Here is a 19530-nt window from a genome sequence, read left to right on the forward strand (position 1 = left end):
ATAAAATCTTGCAGAGTCACTGAAATCGTGGCGAGGCTTTGGCAACAGGGCAGACGCTTAAAGTTAAGAAATGCAATTGCAGAATGACCAGGAAACTGCCTTCGATGCACCCTGCGCGCGAGTAGCAGAGCAGCCTTTGGTGCAGGCAATTAATTCATGGAAATCGTTTGTCATTGATGGTATTACTTGTTTTCTAAGCAAAAGGACAGGCCAGTGCTCCAACCCTTGTTTCTGAGTGGCAAGATTCAGTTACAAAACAATTTTTGCAAACTGGCGTACTGTGCTTGGACAGCACACAGGGCTGCCAAATTAAATGTTTGCTGTGGCAAAGCTCAAAGATGTTATGTTTTTTACATTAAAAATAAGCCCAAACTAGATTCCTGAATTCATCTGAATTCCAGGCGGGGGTGTGGGTGGTGTTTAAAAAAACACAGAGCCCAACAAGCACACAAAAAAACCCCAACAAAGCATTTTATGCTGGAGACACTGGAAGGAAGCTCACTTAAAACCAACTGCTAATGCGGAACAATATTTCAGTGCACCGTACCCCTCAGACTGGAGGATTTCAGTAGTAATTCACCATTTCCCCTGACCACAATTACCTCCTCACGTATTCCATAGGTAAGAAGCAGTAACGCATTTAGCTCCTTCATTTTTTACAACTCCCATTCTGTAAGAGTATTTCAGTTGAAATTCTAATAAGAGAACCGCGCAGCCCAAGCCGCAGAGCAGCGATCGCGCTGTCACCATGGCGGGGGAAAGCCTGCCTTTCCCCCTTCGCCCCCACAAACTTATAATCATCTCTTGGGCTCGTGCTTTTAAAGCTTCTTTAGAAATGCTGCCTTTAACGTCATAACCTGGCAGCTCATCTGCAGCCCTTCTGAAAACGAGAAAGCTGGAATATTTAAATGAAAATTGCTATTATATGTGAACAATATACTGGTGTAAGAAATTGTTCTGATGGTGCTTACCTCCTGAATTAATCAGCTTTCCCGAGACTCTAGAAAACTACCCCATTGAGGTTACTGAGCTAGAAAGAGAGAGACCAGTGTGACACTAACACAGTCCTAAGCTAGACGGAATCCCTCCCCGGTGGCTATTTCGTGATGAGAGCTGTGAGCCTCATAACCTTGCAGATCACAACTATTCTCTTAGTTCAAGCTGAAGAAGCTCGTGTGCAGCAGCAGAACTCCCGAAGTGTAACCCTCGTTATTCACACCAAGCCCAGGCAGCAGCAGTGCGATGGATCCCCAGCAGGCGAACACGAAATTTGGAGCAGCCCCTGCCTCAAGCTTCCCACCACAAGAACACAGCCCCCTTAACCAACCACCACACACAATTTTGTCTTTATCTAAACAAGTTTTTTAGTTCTGTGTATCAGAGATATCAGAGAGGCAGGTCAGGAGACCACCCTACCTCCCCCCTCTTATGTTTTCTTTACAAGGGCGGTGGCCCAAACCAAGCCGATTTCAATCGGCACACCTCGAAGGTGAGCAGTACGTATCTGCGGATTCTGGTTTGTTCCCTTATGAAGACAGGAAGCTTACCTCAGTGCTCGGGTCCAGGGCCAGATTCGGAGTCACTTCACTGAAACGAAGAGTCTCAGACTGAAGAACACCTTCACGTTCCTTTGCTGATGCTCCAGTACACCCATTTCTATGGAAATAGGCACCCCTTCTTTGGATAGCTTTCATGCTAAAACAGCTCCTTGCAACCCTAAGTTGAAGTTACTAATGCACATCTTTACACACGAATTATTTCCTACATCTATGTTTTGACAATACACTTAACTGGAATATTTTTCATGCACAAGGTGTACAAAATGAGTCAATGCAGTGTTTGTCTTTAAACCACTATCATACACGTATTTTGTTAAAGGAACAAGGGCTCTAAACCCTTCAAATACAGACAGTATCTGGCATCCGGACTGTGGCACGATGTAGTCTTCCGCCTTTATGTTGTGGTTTGTTCAGGGTATGTCAAAGGCTACTGCAAACCTCTGAGGTATGGAGGTGGCTGTCCGTATGCAGGGCATGGTGACAGTTTCTCTCATGACCGTAGTCCTTTAAAACTTCACCTCGGTTCCACTTGACACGCACAAGTTCCGCATGAAGGACATTCCTACTTTTGTAGGACAGGAGGAATTTTAAAGGGCTTTACTCAGTTTTAGTGCTTAAGCGCAGGAAAAAGAAAACAAAAGAACCCCCCCCCAGCCAAACAACTGCTCCCCACCCCAGAATGCCTCATAGCACCGACACCCATCCTCCACGCTTCCTCTCCTCTCTCTCTCAAGTGACGCAGTAGGACCAGCGTCTTTCTATTGCCCTGCCAACACCCCCATAACCGCCGTGCATTCAAGGACTTTCGAAGACTGGACTGTAGCTGGAATGCAACTTGGGAATGTGCCATCGCGTCACCATTTAGCGCTGTTGTGTCCTTTTCTGGTTTGGATAGAGGATGCTCTCCCCAAACCCACTACAACCTCTGCCAGCTGCAGGAGATCTCCAGGTGTTCCACAGCAACCACAGGTTTGGCACAGAAAACCCCAGACATGAAACACTCAAGGCAGTGAGCCGCGGCTTTACACTTAAGCAGAGAATGCACAACTGAGAAAAGCTCACGGGAAGGGCATGACAACAACCATGCGTATGAGTTGATGCAACAGCAGCTGGGCCTCGCAGTTAACATCTGTCTCTTGTATCCTCCCTCCCCCTTGTTTCTTTCACTGTATTGGGGCTCCGGTGATTTGAAGCCTCTCGGGTTAGTTGAAATTACAGCTTCGAGGGTGGCACTTTTGGAGCAAGTTGGCACAAAATGGAAGGTAATGCTGTCAGATCCCTTGCTCGTGGTGTATTGGGTAACAGGACGTCTCTTCAAGGCTCAGGAGCCACACGGGGGAAAGTCAAGAGGGCAGAGGGCTCTCACGGCCCCTGCTGGGTTATGTGGCTCTTGTTTCTAAGGACGGGGTCCTCGTAACTGCCAGCGCAAGGTGGCGTGGAGGCTTCCAAGGGTAAGCCCTGCTGTTGGTATCCATAGTTGACATTCCCGCAGGGGAAGTGGCGGAGCCTAAAGAGAGGCACTTCTTTAACACTTGCTGTTAGGGAAGATGGCTCTAATAGCAGGGAGGAGCCTGGCAGCCTGCCAGTCACAATGTTGGGCCCCACAGTACAGTTTCCTTCCTGTCCCAAATTCTCCCTCTCGGGCATCTCCTTCTCCAGCAGAGAACTGTTTTTGCTGGTCTGCTTCTCCGCAAACCAGGAACCGTAGGTTGGATTCCAGAGGTTGGTGGGCTTGTTTCTGGAGCCCCGGCTTTTGTGGAGCTCAGAAGGGGGGTTGGACTGGGCATAAGCCATGTTGATATGTCCCCCTGCCGAGGCTGACTGCGCTTTCCCTGGCACTGGTGGTTCCAAGGCTCCCGCTTTCCCTAGAGGTTTTCCAGCAGTGATGGCTGACGGCAGAGGTGGTGGAGATGGCAGAGTTTGCTTGTCATCCTTTCTGTCTTGGTGTGTAGAGACCAAGAGAGGAGGAATTCCTTCTGGATCGTCAGGGCGCATCGCTACCTTCTCCTCCTCCTCGGCTGACGGGCCGTATTCTACTGGCAAAGCAGTGTTGATGACATCTGGATCCTGCCGGAGGGAGCAATGAGAATTTCTCAAAGTCTGCTACCATCATGCATACTTGGACTTGATTAAAAACCCGACACATCTGACAGCTGTCACGCTATGATCGCAGAGCATTATTACCACTACCCAGAGCCCATACATTCCAGGAATAAAGGATGCTGACAAAATGCAGTTAGCCGTGAGATGCAATGGGATACCCTTAAAATGGAACTCTTTAAAAAAAAAAAGCAACCTAAAACTCACCACAGAACAGCAGAGGCACAAAAACAATGAAAACCATTTTTTATGTCCAGACAAATTTCCTGTGGGAATGTTGTTTTGGAATCTATATCGTCTCGAAGTTCATAACATTCTCAGATAATATTGAGAAAGTTTCAGCCATGAAAGTATTGCTTCCACACAACAAGGGAGGAGTGGGAATGCAGAGAGAAGGCAATACTGGCAGACCCCTTGAAGCCTGACTCCACAGGGACTGTGGTTCTGAGCTATTTAAGCAGTTTTGAAAATTAAACTTAGAGAAAATGTGGTGATCTGGGCAACCTTTAATTATTGCTAGATGCCACGGCAAGCTATAGATAGCAGAAAACAATCCCAGGATCCAAACACACATGAAAAACAGACCAAGGCTCCTGAAGAGCAAGGGAAAGCACACTGAGTGAGGCAAATAACTGCGTGAGGCCACACAAAAAGACTGTGCCGACGCAGGCAGCAAAACGCTTTCCAAACTACTCTACTCCTTATAAGCTAAAAATGGTGGTAAGAGATAAATAAATCAGATTTTGGCCTAGAAAGCCAGCCACATCCTTTCCCTGCTGCCTAGTGTTAGAATCCCTCTCCGTTAGCATGGCTGTCTCCACCTGCCTTCTCCAGCACAGTCACATTCAGAAAATTGCCAACTGCTGCGGAAGCCACATGCAAAGGCTGCTCTGAGCCAGGACCATTTCTGCGCGGTGCTGACCGTGTCTTATGGGTGAACACTGGGACCGAGTGGCTGACATGAAGCATGTGAAGCGCGCACGGGTGTTGGCCTCTCTTAGCTCTTTTTTTTGTTGGAACCTGTGCCTTAATAAGCAGAAGCAGAGCTACAGGTCTGCTATTTGTAAAGCTGCGTAAGCTTGTGTAAGCCTGTGCCTTTCAGCAGTAAAAGACAAGAAGGATCAACCACCCGATGAGGTAAATATCCCAACCACCGGTCCCAGGCTGACACCAGTTTCCCCGGGCTGCTGACTGCAGTAATGCAGCGCTGCCTTCTCCTCTCGTGTTCTGGCTTGCCTAGACTGCTCCTCAAGAAGAACCGTCTCCACCCATCTCATTCCGGACAAATGAACAGGGATACCTGAGTGCAGTACTCAATCCTCTCCAGGATTATGGCAAAATTTGGCCGGTCTTCAGGCTGGTGCTGCCAACACTGGGTCATAATGCGGTAACTGAAAGAGCAGAACGGGAGATGCTCGTAAATAGCAGATCCCATTAGTATAAAACAGCTAGTCACTGCACCTTAGAAACCATAAGCACGCATCACCAATACGACTTCTAATATATAAGAGTGCTCTGCCTTCCCTGGAGTCAGACAACTGATGTAACAGCAACCACTGGAACGTGGCCACCAGTGGGGTGAAATCCACAGAACATCAGAGAAATAACTCACCCACCCGAAATCCCTTGGACAGTTCACTAAAGGTAGGCAGGGCTACAGATAATGGAGTCCAGTTTTCTCTACCTGTGAAGAGTCTTATGCGCTTGTAGTTTCACAGCTAACCTAAGACACAGAAATATTGCACCATCTTTGACCAAACAAGCAGTGGCCAGTACTTCTCAAAAGGGCCTCGATTTATTCTCCAAAATATACAGAAATATTAAATAGTGGAGAACTCACTGGCGCTCAAGTCCAATAAAGCAGATGAGCCACAATAAGATCAATCTTAAAGTCATTAACTTTTGATAGAGAACAGCATTTGAAACAGAAAATCATTTGCATGAATATATCAAAGTTAAAATCTCATACACAGGTCCAGGGCAGTTTTTAGGTGGATCCATCCTTCCTCCATTGGTGACAAACTCCAGGACCTCCTGGTTACTTTTGCTAGGGTAGGGCATGTATCCCAAAGAGAATATCTCCCACAGCAACACGCCAAAGGACCTGAATACAGAAGCGAAGGAAAACAAAGTGAAGGGTACAGGAATGACCATGACGGAGGGGCAATGCCCTCAGGTGCAGTACTGTCAGCATTGCTCTTTGCAGTCTGTGCTCAGGCAGCCTCTGGAAATCACAGGGTTTCCTGCTGCAGGATTCAGACATAAATAAGCTGCACAGTTGTAACGGTGGACTTTCAATTGTTTAATGAATACTAGTAGTTGACTGTTAATTGAGTGAAGTCGATGATGTAGGTAGGTAAATATGGCTGCTTTGCCCTTGTACTCGGGACCGCTCAACTAGATGTTACAAACGTGAAAGTCAGGTTCTGCTTTTCTGAGACATCAGCCACAGCTGGAGACAGGACTGAGTTGAGCAGTGGCCTGATCACTTAGGACAAGCTTTTCCTCTTGAATAAACTACCCAGCATGAAATAACATGCCAGCGAATCCCCGGGTGCTCTGAGCCCCATAGCCCCCACCTGTAGCTCAAGAGTACAATAAAAACATTCCCTAGCTAACACCACAGGCCTAGGCCTGTGTGGTGTGGCCTGCAAAGCCCTGGGGACAATGGCTGGGACAGGACCCCTCCCAAGCATTCATCTGGTAAGCTGCTTGGAAATCACGATCTTGTTGAGTAAAATTGCAACGAGCTATGTGCAGCAATGGCAAACTCTTCCGCTCGGTGCCGAGACAGGCAGCAGCTCAGCCATAGGAGAGCATGTACCTCCCCCGCTCCGCTCAGGAGCTGTGTCCTGACCACCAGCCCTTTCCCCTCCGCACGCGTCCCCGAGCTCTTGCCTCCTGCTCACACAATTTTCCTCCCCCTCCCCTGGCCACCAGCAACTCAAGAGCTTACAGTGCTACTGCAGGCCAGGAGAAAGAGGAAAGCCAGAATACACGTCACCCTTCTCCCTCACCGGCAGGATGGATCCTGCCTGCTGTCTCCTGCACTGGAATTAACGCCTTCCTCCCTGCAGCAGCAAAGCAGCACCTGCACCTGCCCCAACCTCCCTTCCCTTCCCGCCCACCTCACCCGCTTTTGCACAGGTCTGATCTTTCTTGCCTCCTCCAAGGTTACTGGCTCTGAAAGACCCAGCTTGTCTTTTTAGTAAAGGAGAAATGAACAAGAACATGTGTTTTTTATGAAATATTCACACTTTACAAAAGGGGTTACAACACAGACAGACAGACCGGATAGAGAAGGAAAGGAAGCGCACCATGTGTCTGTTTTTGATGTAAATATCCCTTCCATGAAAGCCTCAGGAGGCATCCATTTGACAGGCAACATTGCACACCCACCCTTCCGATAGTAGCTGGCTCTGCAAAGAACAAACAAAACAAAGAGTCAGCCAAGAATTCAGAAAATGCCATTAATTCGGGAATTTTATAATTACAAATTTAAAAATTATGAGCCATATGAAAGACTAATTTAGGTGAAACAGCATGGCAGAGAAAATGCTGAAGAGACCTGTTCCTTCTCACAAAAATACTGGAAATGGGCAGACCATGGAAGGACTGCTCTAATCTCCCTTGCTTTAGGCCTGATCCGGTGAGCCCAAGTTATCCTCATCTGTGTCTGTCCTCCTAGCAAATCGCTCACGCAGTAAACTGCTGCTGGCAGAGCCATCCTCCTGCACTTCTCAGCCACAACAAGATCTCCACCCTCACCTCACACACGGTCACCTTGAGCATCCCCACCAAAAATACACAAAGGCTGTTCCATATTTACCCAGTTTAAAGCACTGCAAATGAAATCCAAACCCCTTTATAAGAATGAGGAGCTTGATGAGGAGGATGCTTGGCCATCAGAGCTGGGGCAGTAGTACAAAAACCACCTCCCATGCTCCTGAGACAGGAATTACATCAGCCCTTTAGTGTCATCAACATTTAAAATAAAACGTACAAGCCCCAAATCCTGTGCTGGCAGCTGCAGGAGGCTGCTCATGAAGCTGGTATCACTGCTTAGAACAGCCTGAGCATCCTAAGGATATTCCTGGACACAGAAACATGTGTGAACTTCAAAGGCACCTTTGAAAACTCGGCACCAAAGCATTCATCTTGGCAGTCGGTTCTGCTGATTGTGTGAGCGTGACAGATGCTACTTTGTCCCAGCAGAGTCCCATCTGACAGTGGGGCGGAGTAGGGGCTCTTTGTGAAGGGAGAGAGAGGAGGGGGGAAAAACCAGCAGCTCTGATACACTTGGGTTTTTGAAGGTAGCACTCTGCATCACCTCAGGCTGTGATACTGCCAGATCTCAAGCTAAGCAGAGCCACGGCTGGCTTAGTAATTGCACAGGAGAATCCCCAAGCAGGAAAAAAAGAAGGCAAGGCACTGGAATAAACAGTGCAGGTGACTGAGTACAAGGCATTCCTTCCTCTGAGTCAGAGGCAAATCAATTCCTCGGCACAGCAGGACATGGCGCTGCACTTCTGGAGGTGCTATCTGGAAGCTGAGATATCAAACTGCAGCCCTGACTGCTTGTGGTCATTAAAGATTTCCTGGCACTTTTTGCAAGAGCAGGGTAGTTAACCCTGCGTCCTGGCTGAATTCCAGTTTGGGTGATTACATTTTCCTGACCTTCCTCTGCACCTCCCTCCTTTATCTGCAGTAAATTGAGGAGATTTACTGATGACACGAAACCAAAGGAGCAGGGGTAGTATCGAGGAGAGAGATTAAACTCAGAATGATTTAGGACCACAAAACAAAAGGGCACATCAATGCCATTCAGCGTGGAGAAAGTAAAGACAAGAAACTGAGGACAGAGTACAAGAGGGAGGAAAAATGCCTTCCACAACCATCAGACTTCATTACCCAGAAGAAAGCTGTCAGAGTGGGAAAAGTCTCCAGAGCACAGTTAAACTACAGGTGAGGGCGAACACCAAAACCCCCCCCACATTAGCTGGGATTCATCAGGGTGGGATATCTCCACTCTCGCCTTGCTAGGGTTATGCAGAGCAGCACATGAGCCTGCCCTCCTGAGCAAACACTGCTCCTCTCTCATTTTAGCGAGCTCCCACTTATGGATACTCTGGGCTTAGCTCTGCTACCTGTATATATCCCGGGCCATTCCAAAGTCTCCGATTTTAGCCACTCTCCCAGGCCCTCGACAGGTAAGGAGGCAGTTCCTGGCAGCAATATCCCTACAAGGAAAGGGAAGAAAAGCAACAGAAAGAGAAGAACCACTTAATCATTCGACAATTTTGCAAGCCAAAAAGAAAATAACAAACAGTACCTACTTTCCTGAGCTGCAGAGAGCCCACAACGGCCAGAAAAGTCAGTGTTTATGGATAACTAGTGATGTCCCAAATTCCAATCTACCCCAAAAGCAGGAGCAGCTTTGTATTTTAGCATTTCCTATTTAAACTTCATGTAGTATCTTCCAGCTGAAAGGACGGGCCTCCTGCGAGCCTCCCTTCACCCCAGGAGCTATTTTTAAGTCTCTAAGGAGTTGCAAGCAGTGGGCCTAATTTCAGCAATGTACTATTCCCAACATCAAGCTGTCTGGGGAATGATCCACTGACCTGTTCCTAGTGTGCTCATTCAAATATTGTCAAATGGGTGTCGTACCGTCAGGGACAGGAAGAACAACCACGTGCAGGTGTTGCTCTGGAGACTGAAAGTATAGGCCTGAACGTGTGCTACACCTCTGCTGGGCTGAAGTAAACCTTGAGATCTGAATAACACAGTGGCATACCTTGTGGGTAACTCTTTCAGAAGAGTGAACTACCATCTCTCTCTACTCATCTCTACTCAATGGCCAGAATTTTAGACATCAAACACCCTGTTCTGCAGAAGCACGTAAAAACAGTCACAAGCTGTTGCACTTTGGCTGTACTTGTACAGCTCTCGTTCGAGAGGGAGAAGGAAAGGGTTCCAGAATAAGCAGAAAGAACTAAGCAAAATTCATGATGGGGAGAGCTTTGAAGACTTCTGTCACGAGATTGTGTTTCCATTTGCAGAGTAGCCAAACTCAGGACAGAGCTCAGGATCTTTGGTAAAACTACAAACCTCTGCAACCTGATTTATAGCAGCTTTTCTGTTAATTGCTTCTATTATTCTGATTTTATCTACCTTGTTTAAAGGTATCCAGCCACTAGAGTGCAGCAGGACATAAACATACCAAGCAGGGCATTAGGAGTTGGTGTTGGCCTGTATGCAAGCCATGCCCATGCTGACAGATGTGTTCACCTACCTGTGAATGAAGTGGTTCTCCTCCAGGTACTGACACCCACAGGCAATGTCACGAGCCACGTGGAGCAAGTCCAGCATGGAAAGGGAGGAGGGCTGATTCTACCAAAAGAAAAGGGACAAACATGTGGTAAATGCAAGGACATGGCATGATTTGTCACTGATACAATGCTGGGAACTCTCCAACAGGTGACATAGCTCAGACGCTAACAAAGGGATACAAAAATGCACAAGAGAGTGTTCATATCCATGAACTATGCAAAAATATGCAGGCACGGTGTCATACAAATCCCAGGGACAGAATCAGAACGGATGGATCTGACTTTCCAGCTCCATTGGGATGCCCCTGTAAGAATTTCCCTCGGTTCTCATGGGAGACGCTTCTGAACTTTCAGCCTGATTTTTGAGGAGATCTGTAGCCTGACCTGGTCCTCACTCAGTTTCTTTGTATTATTGCTAGCTTCTTTCTAAAGTCACCTTGAACAATGAGAATGACATTTTGTATAATGTCATGAGTCACATTTGCTCTTTCCCTCCTCCACATCTGTGTAGGTTTTATCTTGCCCCTCAGAGCAGTGACACAGGTTTGCGTAGCCAACGGCTATGGAAGACTAAGGCTGCCAACTCCTTGTTCCTGCCCCTCTGATGAAGTCTGCAGCCCTTGCCAGCAGCAGCCAGATGCTTTAGTGAAAAGGGCAGGCTTAGTACCAGCTCGCATTTGCCGGCCTCTGGAGCCAAACCATCAGCTTCTGCACTGAGGTGTGAATCAGTGATCCCTGCGGCCAGTCCTGTGGAGGAGGATGAAATCGTTGCTGCCAGCAGGGTGATGACAAACAACTGGGTGACAGTGATTGCTTATTCCACAGCAGCCATTTGCTAGCGAAGTGTTTATCTGTGGCCTCAGTTATTTGACCAAACGAGGCTATCCCACTCCCCACCTCTCTCTTACGACACCTGCCATTCTGCCCAGTGCCCATAAGGGACACCTGCCCATGGGTCTCTCCCACTGATGCACAAACCAGCATGGATTCTCCAGTGACAGGGACTGCTGGCTCTGCCAGCCTGTCTGTTGTGATGAAACATATCTCCAGACTGATGTGATGCTCTGCTGGCCATCCCACCTGATCTAAACCACTGCTAAGTGGGACTGGAAATAAGTCCAGGCTCTGTAGCAGGCAGCAGCCAGTAGTTAAACAGTGGGCACTGGCTGGTAAAACATAAAAAAGTCTTAACATCTTCTGAAGAGATTAGGAAAAACCTGGTCTCGATACTTGACTAATGACATAATTGAAAAATGCTGCATCTCTGTGTGAACACAGCCTTTTTTTTCAGCGTGGTGCCACAAAACAAAATCGTTTGTGACTATGTATCACCTGCCTATATTTTATTATTTACACAGTATACTTCATTGCATATATATATACTTAATTGATTCTTTAAAACACCGGACTGCGTCTCCCCCTAAACCTTTCTTTTTGTGGAGTAACCTTTTCCTGAAAACATAAAGCCTCTCCCCTCCTCCCCCACTTTTGTGGAGAGGGGGGAATAATCTTTTTTACCTCTGTGAGTTAAAGCAACTCACCAGCTACACAAGATGGCTACAGTAAGAAAGGATGCAGATGCTTTCTTTTTCCCTTTCAGGGCATAACCAAAGGGAAATGAATATCTCGATCTACCCATTCCCTCCTCTTCTGGGCAAAGGTCAGAAACCTGAAGTGAAAACTGAGTAAAAAGCCCAATTCTTTACCGTGCAATCGATTCCAGACCTGAGCTATAATGCAAGTCAGTCAGGAGGCTGAAGCCACAAGCTGATCCGAACAGCATAGCTTTTTTCTCTTTTTCCCTTTTTTTCCCTTCCTTCCCCCCCTTGGATGAATTCCTTCCACCTTTTATTTGGCTAAGTACAGTCCTAAACCAGATGTGACTGCCCAGCCAAGGACAATTTAGCCATGTAATTTGTTTGAAAAATGGAGGTTTGGGATTCATTTTGCAAGGGGAGCAGCCTTGATACACCAAAGGACTCACTTTACAGCTTTTGCTCCCCAGATGAATGGACAATGCCAGCCGCAATGCACCGCTGCTCAGAGCAGTTGGCATGCTGGAAGCACTAGTGTGACACTTCCCTGGGTGAGGCTGAATCTTGCTAAAGATGAACAAAATTCTGTGTATTGTTCAGTGTAATCACTGCTCTGTGCAACACGCTGCACAACAAAAGGAGGGGAATCATTTATCCATATATGATTTATCTTCCAGAGCTGTTCTTTGATTGCTCTGCTGTGTGAGAGAAAGATCAGCGCTGAACTTTCCAGAACGGACAATTCTGCAACGCTCCTAATGAGCGAAGGCTCCGATTCTAGGCATCTCTGAATCTACCAGATTGCCTCTTTCCAGACGAGAGGGAAGGGATAATCCTGCAATAGGTGTGAAACTTTATTGGAAATGGGACAGAGAAACCCTTCAGGGCTGTAAACCCTTGACCCATGGAGAGGTTTGAATCTGAAGCTTACAGAGTAGACCTGGCTGGCATAAACCGACAATATTCCACAAAAGTAACTGGTATTGTATCAGTGATGTTGGATGAACATTTGGCTTACACATATGATCATTCTTGCTTAGAGTCCAGAAGAATCATTACGTGTTGGCTGAGCATTGCTTTCATTATTTACATGAAGAACACAGATGCTCAACGTGCAATAACCAGTGCTGGCAGTATTCTGATCTCCCATTAAGTTGGATACCACGTCCTGAGGCAGCTCTAGCTTCCCACTTCATGTCCCTTACGATGTCTTAAGTTCCCCCTTCCCTTGCTTCACGTTCTCCTCCACCATTCCCTTTGCTCCCTTCCATGCTTTTCAGTGGCTGAGCACACAGCCGTATGTTGTGTGTGTCTTGCTCCTAGTCACACAGGTTCTCGCTGGCCAGTGGCAAGCCAAACAAGACAACTGTTGTGCTCAGTGGTCACTCTAGTGTAGAGCTTTCTCCTTCCTGGGGCCTTGGGAGATGTCAATGCCTTTGAAACCTCTATTAAATTTGTCTGAAACTGGCAAATGAATTTGAAGTTACGGCAGGTGAGCAGGGAGAGCAACTGGGGGATGAAGGTAGAGAATGAACACATACATCTTCCACCTTCTGCAATCAGGCTGAAAGCAGAAGTAGGTGGGAAAGACAAGGTAGTAAGAAAATAATCTGGAAAATCACAGAATGGCAGGGGTTGGAAAGGACCTTCAGAGATCATCTAAATAAATAATAAAAATACAACACTGGAAAAAACCAAGGGGAAATGACAACAGTAATTCATACAGTGCTTACTGCACAGTACGCAGTGCACCTCTGTCACTCAGTCAGCTGGGTCTTGTGCGTTCACTTAATTCCTGTTGGAAGCAAGGCTCATAGAAGCCTGTTTACTCTGCACTGTTCCTTGTATTTCCTTTCCCTTAATGGGACTGCAGAGTTAGATGTCCAGTCTGCTATGCCCACCTTCTGCCTGTCTGCCTTGAATGAGCAATAGGAAGAACACAGCAGCTCAGGGTTCATTAAGTGCAATGCAAAGATATAGACAGAAGTACTGACCCACGGGTCTTATGTACAGAGACTCTGTCACACCTCAGGTATATGCAGAGGGTAAATCCACTCCCACAGCTGGATCTCATACTTCACAGAGCACAATGCTCCACACACATCTCATCTCTCATCAGTAAGACAGTCTCCTAGCCTCAGTTTCTGGGCCAGTAGTCAAGCATGTGCACCAGAGGCTGATTTCTCAGCACTCACAGGTGCCATTAGCCCCTCAGAAGCCGTGCCGGCAGCCAGACAATGAATTACACTGTCCTTCTTGCCAGGCATCCACCATGTGGTATGGTAGTAGAAGCGAGGCAAGGCAAGAGGAAGGAAGGTGTTAGACGTGGAGCAGAAACATGTGGAACCGTGTCTGTACACAGTCTGGCTGTCCACATTCACCTAACTGTTAAAAAGGGACTGGAAACTGTTTTTGTGAATCAGTTCCAGCTTGCAGCTGCCCATCTGCATTTGAACTTCATCTTTCCCAAAGTGCGACAGGCATAGGACAGAGCAGGAAACAGCAGCATCAGTCCCAGGCCTGCGGGCAAGTTAAATGCAGGACGAGGGGATGATCTTCAAGGTGCTGGGAACAGCCCCTGTGTGTAGTAGTAATTATGGTCAGTCTCAGATAACCTCACACAGGTCGGGAAAGACAATGAAGGAGGAGGAAAGGAAGGAGAGGCTGTGAAGGCAGGAAGAGAAATAGCAAGGAAGGAATGTATGCTGTGCCTGGAGTGAACCACGCACCTTTTTCTGACAGTTTTCATAGGGGTTGCACAGAGCTACTGCTAACAGAAATGGAAGCCCTTGCGTGCAAGGAGGAACTCATGACTGTGGTAGGGGCAGACAGAAACAAACCCCTCAGATCAGAATGCTCCCATGGCTGCATCCTATAAAGATTAAGGGCTTTTCATCCACAAAAGCAACGGGTTCATTTTACTGCAAGTAGGTAAAAATTCCTGTTCAGGACTAACGTTCTTTGTGCTTCCTCACGAGACCCTGATCATTACTGAGCTGGCTTCTCTCTCTAATTTAATGAGCCAAAAAGATGCTCCCATTGCAAAGTGATTGATGACCTTGCTCTACACCTTCCCATTTCACCTGCCACTTCACACATCTAGCACAGCCTGTCCTGGCAGTTTTGAACAAAGCACGTGCAAGGTAACACACCTTGCAAGAGCCCACACTGCAAAACATGAATCTCCCCATTGACCCACCACCAAGTTCAGCCCATTTGTATGAGCTGGCAAGAGCATCTCTAGGTGCTACAGGAAGACAGTCTCAGTTTATAGAGACTGCTAGCTCAGATTTCAAACATCTTGACTTTCTGGGTGTTTAGCCTTCTTATCCAGGCAGGAGCCACTTTATTGCAATCTATCCAAGACTGCAGTGCTCCTGGGCAACACAGACCATTTTATATGTCTGAAAACCAGACTGCAAGGAAAAAATATAAAGTCAATCTGTTTCCAGATGCCTCGAGGAAGAATCTTATCTGTTACAGCCAATTTATGTCTCTCTCGTACTGATAAAATCCAGCATTTTGCCCTGTGTCAAAGAAATGTAGAGTATGAAGCTGGGCCCTGGTGCTAACTTCAACAACATCTGGGTGCCTTTGTGATCCAGGAGCTCATAGCAAACTTTATTTTTCTGAAGTACTGATTCCTCTCTAGAAGTTGTAATTTATTTCTCACACATTTCTAACTGACCGTAAGTTCCTATTGATGCTGATTTCAGTGAGAAAATCTTTAAAACTCTGGACTAAAGATATTTGCTATTAATTCAACAGCTCCAGGCCAGATTCTCTTCTCTATGTCAAACTTGTACTGACAGATATCCACAGAAATGCACCTGATCAGCAGTTTAAATAATGGATTTATCATTAATACCTTAATGCTTCTCCCCAACCCGCCCCCAGCTGGTATGAGGAAGGTAAGAGTAGAGTTTAACATCTGTTTTTAATATTTTGGTTTTTCTCTTTCTTTAGCTAGTATCTGCAATGATATGTAGCAAAGTCCAGGGATGAGGCACCTCTGCATAACCCCAGCAGCATTGTTCCCTGTAAGTCTGTGTCCGGCCAGAGTGGTCTTCTAGCAACGGAAATTTTCTGATCCTCTATAATGCTGGGAAATAGTAGCTGCACGGATCAGCTCTTTTATAGTTATGTATTTGCCTTATGGCAGCAGCTTACTAAATAAAATTCAATTTTCTCTTTTCTTACCGGTCTAGGCCGCGTCTCTCTCAGGAACGATTTCAGGTCACCTCCAGCCATGAGCTCTAGCAGGATGAAACGGGGCAGTGCCTGCAAGCTCACCCCGATACAGCGCACAATATTCTGGTGGTTGAACTTGCTGTGGAAACAGGGAGACTCAATTATGGAGCATCTTTGATCCAAAAAGCACAATTACAGAAAAGAATCTGAATGTTTTGCTGTGGGGAATGTTTGGTTTTTTTTTTTCAGAATAAGTAACAAATCTCAAAGGCAGCATAGCTGGAAAAAGCTAAAGCCCTGCACTTTGTGTCTGTCTGCATCATGCAGAAACAGAGGTGGGGAAGGAGCAGCTTCTGGCTGCTTTTCTACCTCATATATTCTGCGTCCGTTTTGGGCTACAGCAAGACTTAGGGGTCACAGGAAGCAGAGAATGTCTGATAACAGAAGTGTCTGCTCCTAATTTCACTGTCCAAGGGGCAGAAGCTGACCCAGGGCAGTTGTTCCAAATAATATACTGACACAGGAATTTGCTTGTGCAGGGGATATTCCTCAAGGTTTAGTCTCTAATATTTCCTTATTTCTCCAGACCTCAATGTGATAGGAAACTATTTCTGTGGATCCTAGGACCCAGTCACTGAGATGTGATGTGACAGCAGCATCAGGTCAATGCTGTATGTTAGTTTTGAGTAGTTTAATCAAAACTCCTAAGGTCTCCTATTACCTCATGTTTCTGATGTCTAAAAGAAATCAAAGGATTCTATTATCAGTTCTGAAAACTGGGCCTCAAGATTTTCAATTTGGATAATGAAAACCACTGTGGACTCCCTTGAAAATTCAGCCCTTAATCATCTGGTACCTCAGTTTCTTCATTTGTAAGAAGAATAGAAAAGGATTCTAATGCCTATCCTCTTCTAAAATACTGATAGCCATGTACTAAAACTACTGTATTGATGTGTTCATGGACATCATCTCTCAAAGAACCTTTTTTCCTTGCCATTCTGGGCTTTGCAAGTGCTTGTTCATCTTATTCATACGCACCTAATAATGAGAGCTTCCATGAGGAAGTCCAGCTCATCTTGCTCCGAACACACTTCTGGCAATGTCTGGAAAAGAAAGAACAGGTGAGAAGGAGAATATATTTATACTTACAGATGTAGAACACCTGACACAATCAAAAGCGCCAACATTGTCTGCAGCAATTCTTGTTTCTCAAAAAGAAACCTCACTAGCTAGACCACTAGATAATAGCTAGACCATTACTAAACCAGACTGTGAAGCCTGTTGAAAGGTACAGATCAGAACACACGGCCCATTAATGCCACTGCCATCCTCCTCCCAGCAAAGGAAATAGCCCAGAGTGCACAGGGAACAGTGCTCAATATATGGGACTCTGCTGTATAGAGGACGAGGAATGAGAACCACAGTTCCTGAGCTCTCAGACAGTTCAATACTGCTACCTCCCAGCAAAACTATGAACTATAACCAGCAGTAGGACTGTGCTGCTATGCAACCTCTAGGAGAAAACAAGCTAGCTAGGCTGCTGAAGGCCTGGAGAACCCTACCAGGGTCTCTCAAGATTTAGCTTCACATCCGGTGCATATCCATCCTGTAATGGAGTGCTGAGACCCCTGGAAAACCAGCCATCTCCTACCTGCAGGCTCTTTGATACGTGTGCCAGCTGCTCTTGGCCCTGTGAAGACTTTTGGCCTCTGACTCAAAGGCTTTGGACAGGTTACAACACCAGGTGTAGCATGTAGAGGATGGACAGAGGACGGATTTATTTCTCATGCTTGCAGTCTACTGCAGCTGTATGGGAATACTTACAGACCTCTTTCAATAGTCTCACAAGCCCATATGCTACAAGTTGTACCATCGCTATGATGGATTAAAGTGTTGCAATAGAGCAGCAACCTTTCTAGCCACATCCTTCAGTACTATGGTAACGCTTAGTTCATTTTAATAATGCATTGGGACTCTTGGGTGAAAGGTGCATGAAACCATCATGATAACTCATACACTGTCACTTACTTTCACAGCCACCTGCAAGGGAGTGGGGTCGCTGGGGATCCCTGCCACCTGACCTTCATATACCTCACCAAAGGCTCCGTGACCCAAACCCCTGGACAGACCAGAGAAGACAAGAAGGTTTTACTACAGAGAACACACATTATAACACTGTGGTCACAGCTCACAGAACGGGCTCACAATTTTCATGGTAGTGAAACAGGGAGAACTGGATATTGACACTGATGATACCACTCCTCACGCTACGCAGGGGACCAGACCTTGACGCGATCTTTCCTGGACCTACGATGTATTTAATTGGAAGGGAAAGCAATCCTCAAAAGTTAACAGTCCCCAGTGAAATCAAATTGCTGGATAGCACTGTGTAATGGATAGCACTCTTCTATGGCTTTGGTGTCAGTGCTTCAGTGGTGAGTGCAAGATGGGTCTTAAGTTTTGGTGTTCCCACACCCTAAACACATTAACAGTTCCCATGATGTTTATGCATCACCTGAACAAGAAACTAGGAAGCACAATGGTTCTCAAAGGACCTGAATTGTAAACCAAGTGTCTTTTCCTGATTTTTTTTGTGATTCTGGGTAAGCACCTTAGCCAGTAAATGGTGATGATAGTGCTATATAAAGCACTCGGCTCTAGGAATTTGTGATGAGGATTGTTTCTGGCACTGATCGTATTATGAAATTTACAGTTTTATTTTGAATAAGGGTACAAGAAAAAAAGAAAGGAATTAAAGTAATCACACAACAGATCCTGTCCCCTGCCCTTGTGATACCGATTTTGCACACCTGCCTATTCAGTGTTCACTTGCTTAACGTTAAGTCAACCGGTACAACAATAGCTATACCACATGCGTCATAACAACACAGCGAACTCTGTCAGAGAATGAGGCTGCATCCCAGATCCTGAGTCCCTCTTAACACTGCATGGGCTGTGCATTGGGCAGTAGCAGTTTGAGCCTCTAAGAGACATTCCTGCACCTCAGCCTGGGTAAAAGGCTCTCACTAAGGCTCTCTTCTACAACATGTGCTTTCCTGGTAAAGCCAAGTTTGGCCTGAGAGATGCACTGATTCTGTTCTCTGGTCTATCAATGGACTGTTTTTGCATGGGCTGTTGCCCTCCTGCCTGTTCAAAGAGGTGCTGCTAAGGGCAATCCGCTCGGCTGTTGCATAAGCTGCATCTGGAGTTTCGCCGGGATGATGACCAGTCTGGGCAGTGAAACCACAGTGAGGACTTGCGTTGCCTGTGACTCAACCACTTCTTCTTGTAACATTTTGTAGGTATCATCTTGAGGCAATATTCTTGGGTACACCTCACTAACAGTACAAACTGAGGGTATAAAACAGATCTCTACAGCTCATAATTCACCCTCCTCCCCAAAAGCCCACCTTCCCTGTCCTTATCAATTCCCAGCTGTATCTTCTGCTCTCTGCACCTTGCCACACTTCAAAAATCTTTTCAGAGCCCAAGTGACAAAGGCAGCAGCACAGGGTACAACGGAAGCTTCCAGATGCAGTCCAGCAAGATGTGCAGGTAAGGGGGGATAAGATAAGAGACAGCACAACACTGCAGACTGCATAGACTGGTCCGAGCATCATCTTTTTCTAGCACCGTAAGCTTCTTGTGTAAAACTGCATGGCACCAGGGTCATGCCACATTCACAAGTGGCGCACACGATATCCTGCAGCGGAGCAAAGTGTGAAAGAACTCTGAATTTTCAAGTTTTTCTTAAGAGACTTTCAAACTTTCCAGAAGTTCTGATCTAGACATGACTATCCTGGTGGCTTTATATTC

General features: G+C 46.4%; 1 protein-coding gene across 2 annotated transcripts in view; it reads right to left on the reverse strand.

Annotated features, from left to right (window-relative positions):
- ALK (ALK receptor tyrosine kinase) overlaps positions 1-19530 on the reverse strand; it is a 328277-nt gene that overhangs the window by 1814 nt on the left and 306933 nt on the right. For both annotated transcript variants that reach the window (XM_063328138.1, XM_063328139.1), the window contains 9 exons: positions 17743-17833; positions 16753-16817; positions 15724-15853; positions 9952-10049; positions 8807-8899; positions 6977-7078; positions 5629-5763; positions 4960-5050; positions 1548-3626 (listed from right to left, as the gene is read on the reverse strand). In XM_063328138.1, coding sequence (XP_063184208.1) covers positions 2922-3626; positions 4960-5050; positions 5629-5763; positions 6977-7078; positions 8807-8899; positions 9952-10049; positions 15724-15853; positions 16753-16817; positions 17743-17833 — 1510 coding nt within the window. In that variant the 3' untranslated portion in view covers positions 1548-2921. The remainder of the gene's footprint in view (positions 1-1547; positions 3627-4959; positions 5051-5628; positions 5764-6976; positions 7079-8806; positions 8900-9951; positions 10050-15723; positions 15854-16752; positions 16818-17742; positions 17834-19530) is intronic.

This window comes from Chroicocephalus ridibundus, chromosome 3 (assembly GCF_963924245.1).
Source record: "Chroicocephalus ridibundus chromosome 3, bChrRid1.1, whole genome shotgun sequence".
Taxonomy (NCBI): Eukaryota; Metazoa; Chordata; class Aves; order Charadriiformes; family Laridae; genus Chroicocephalus; species Chroicocephalus ridibundus.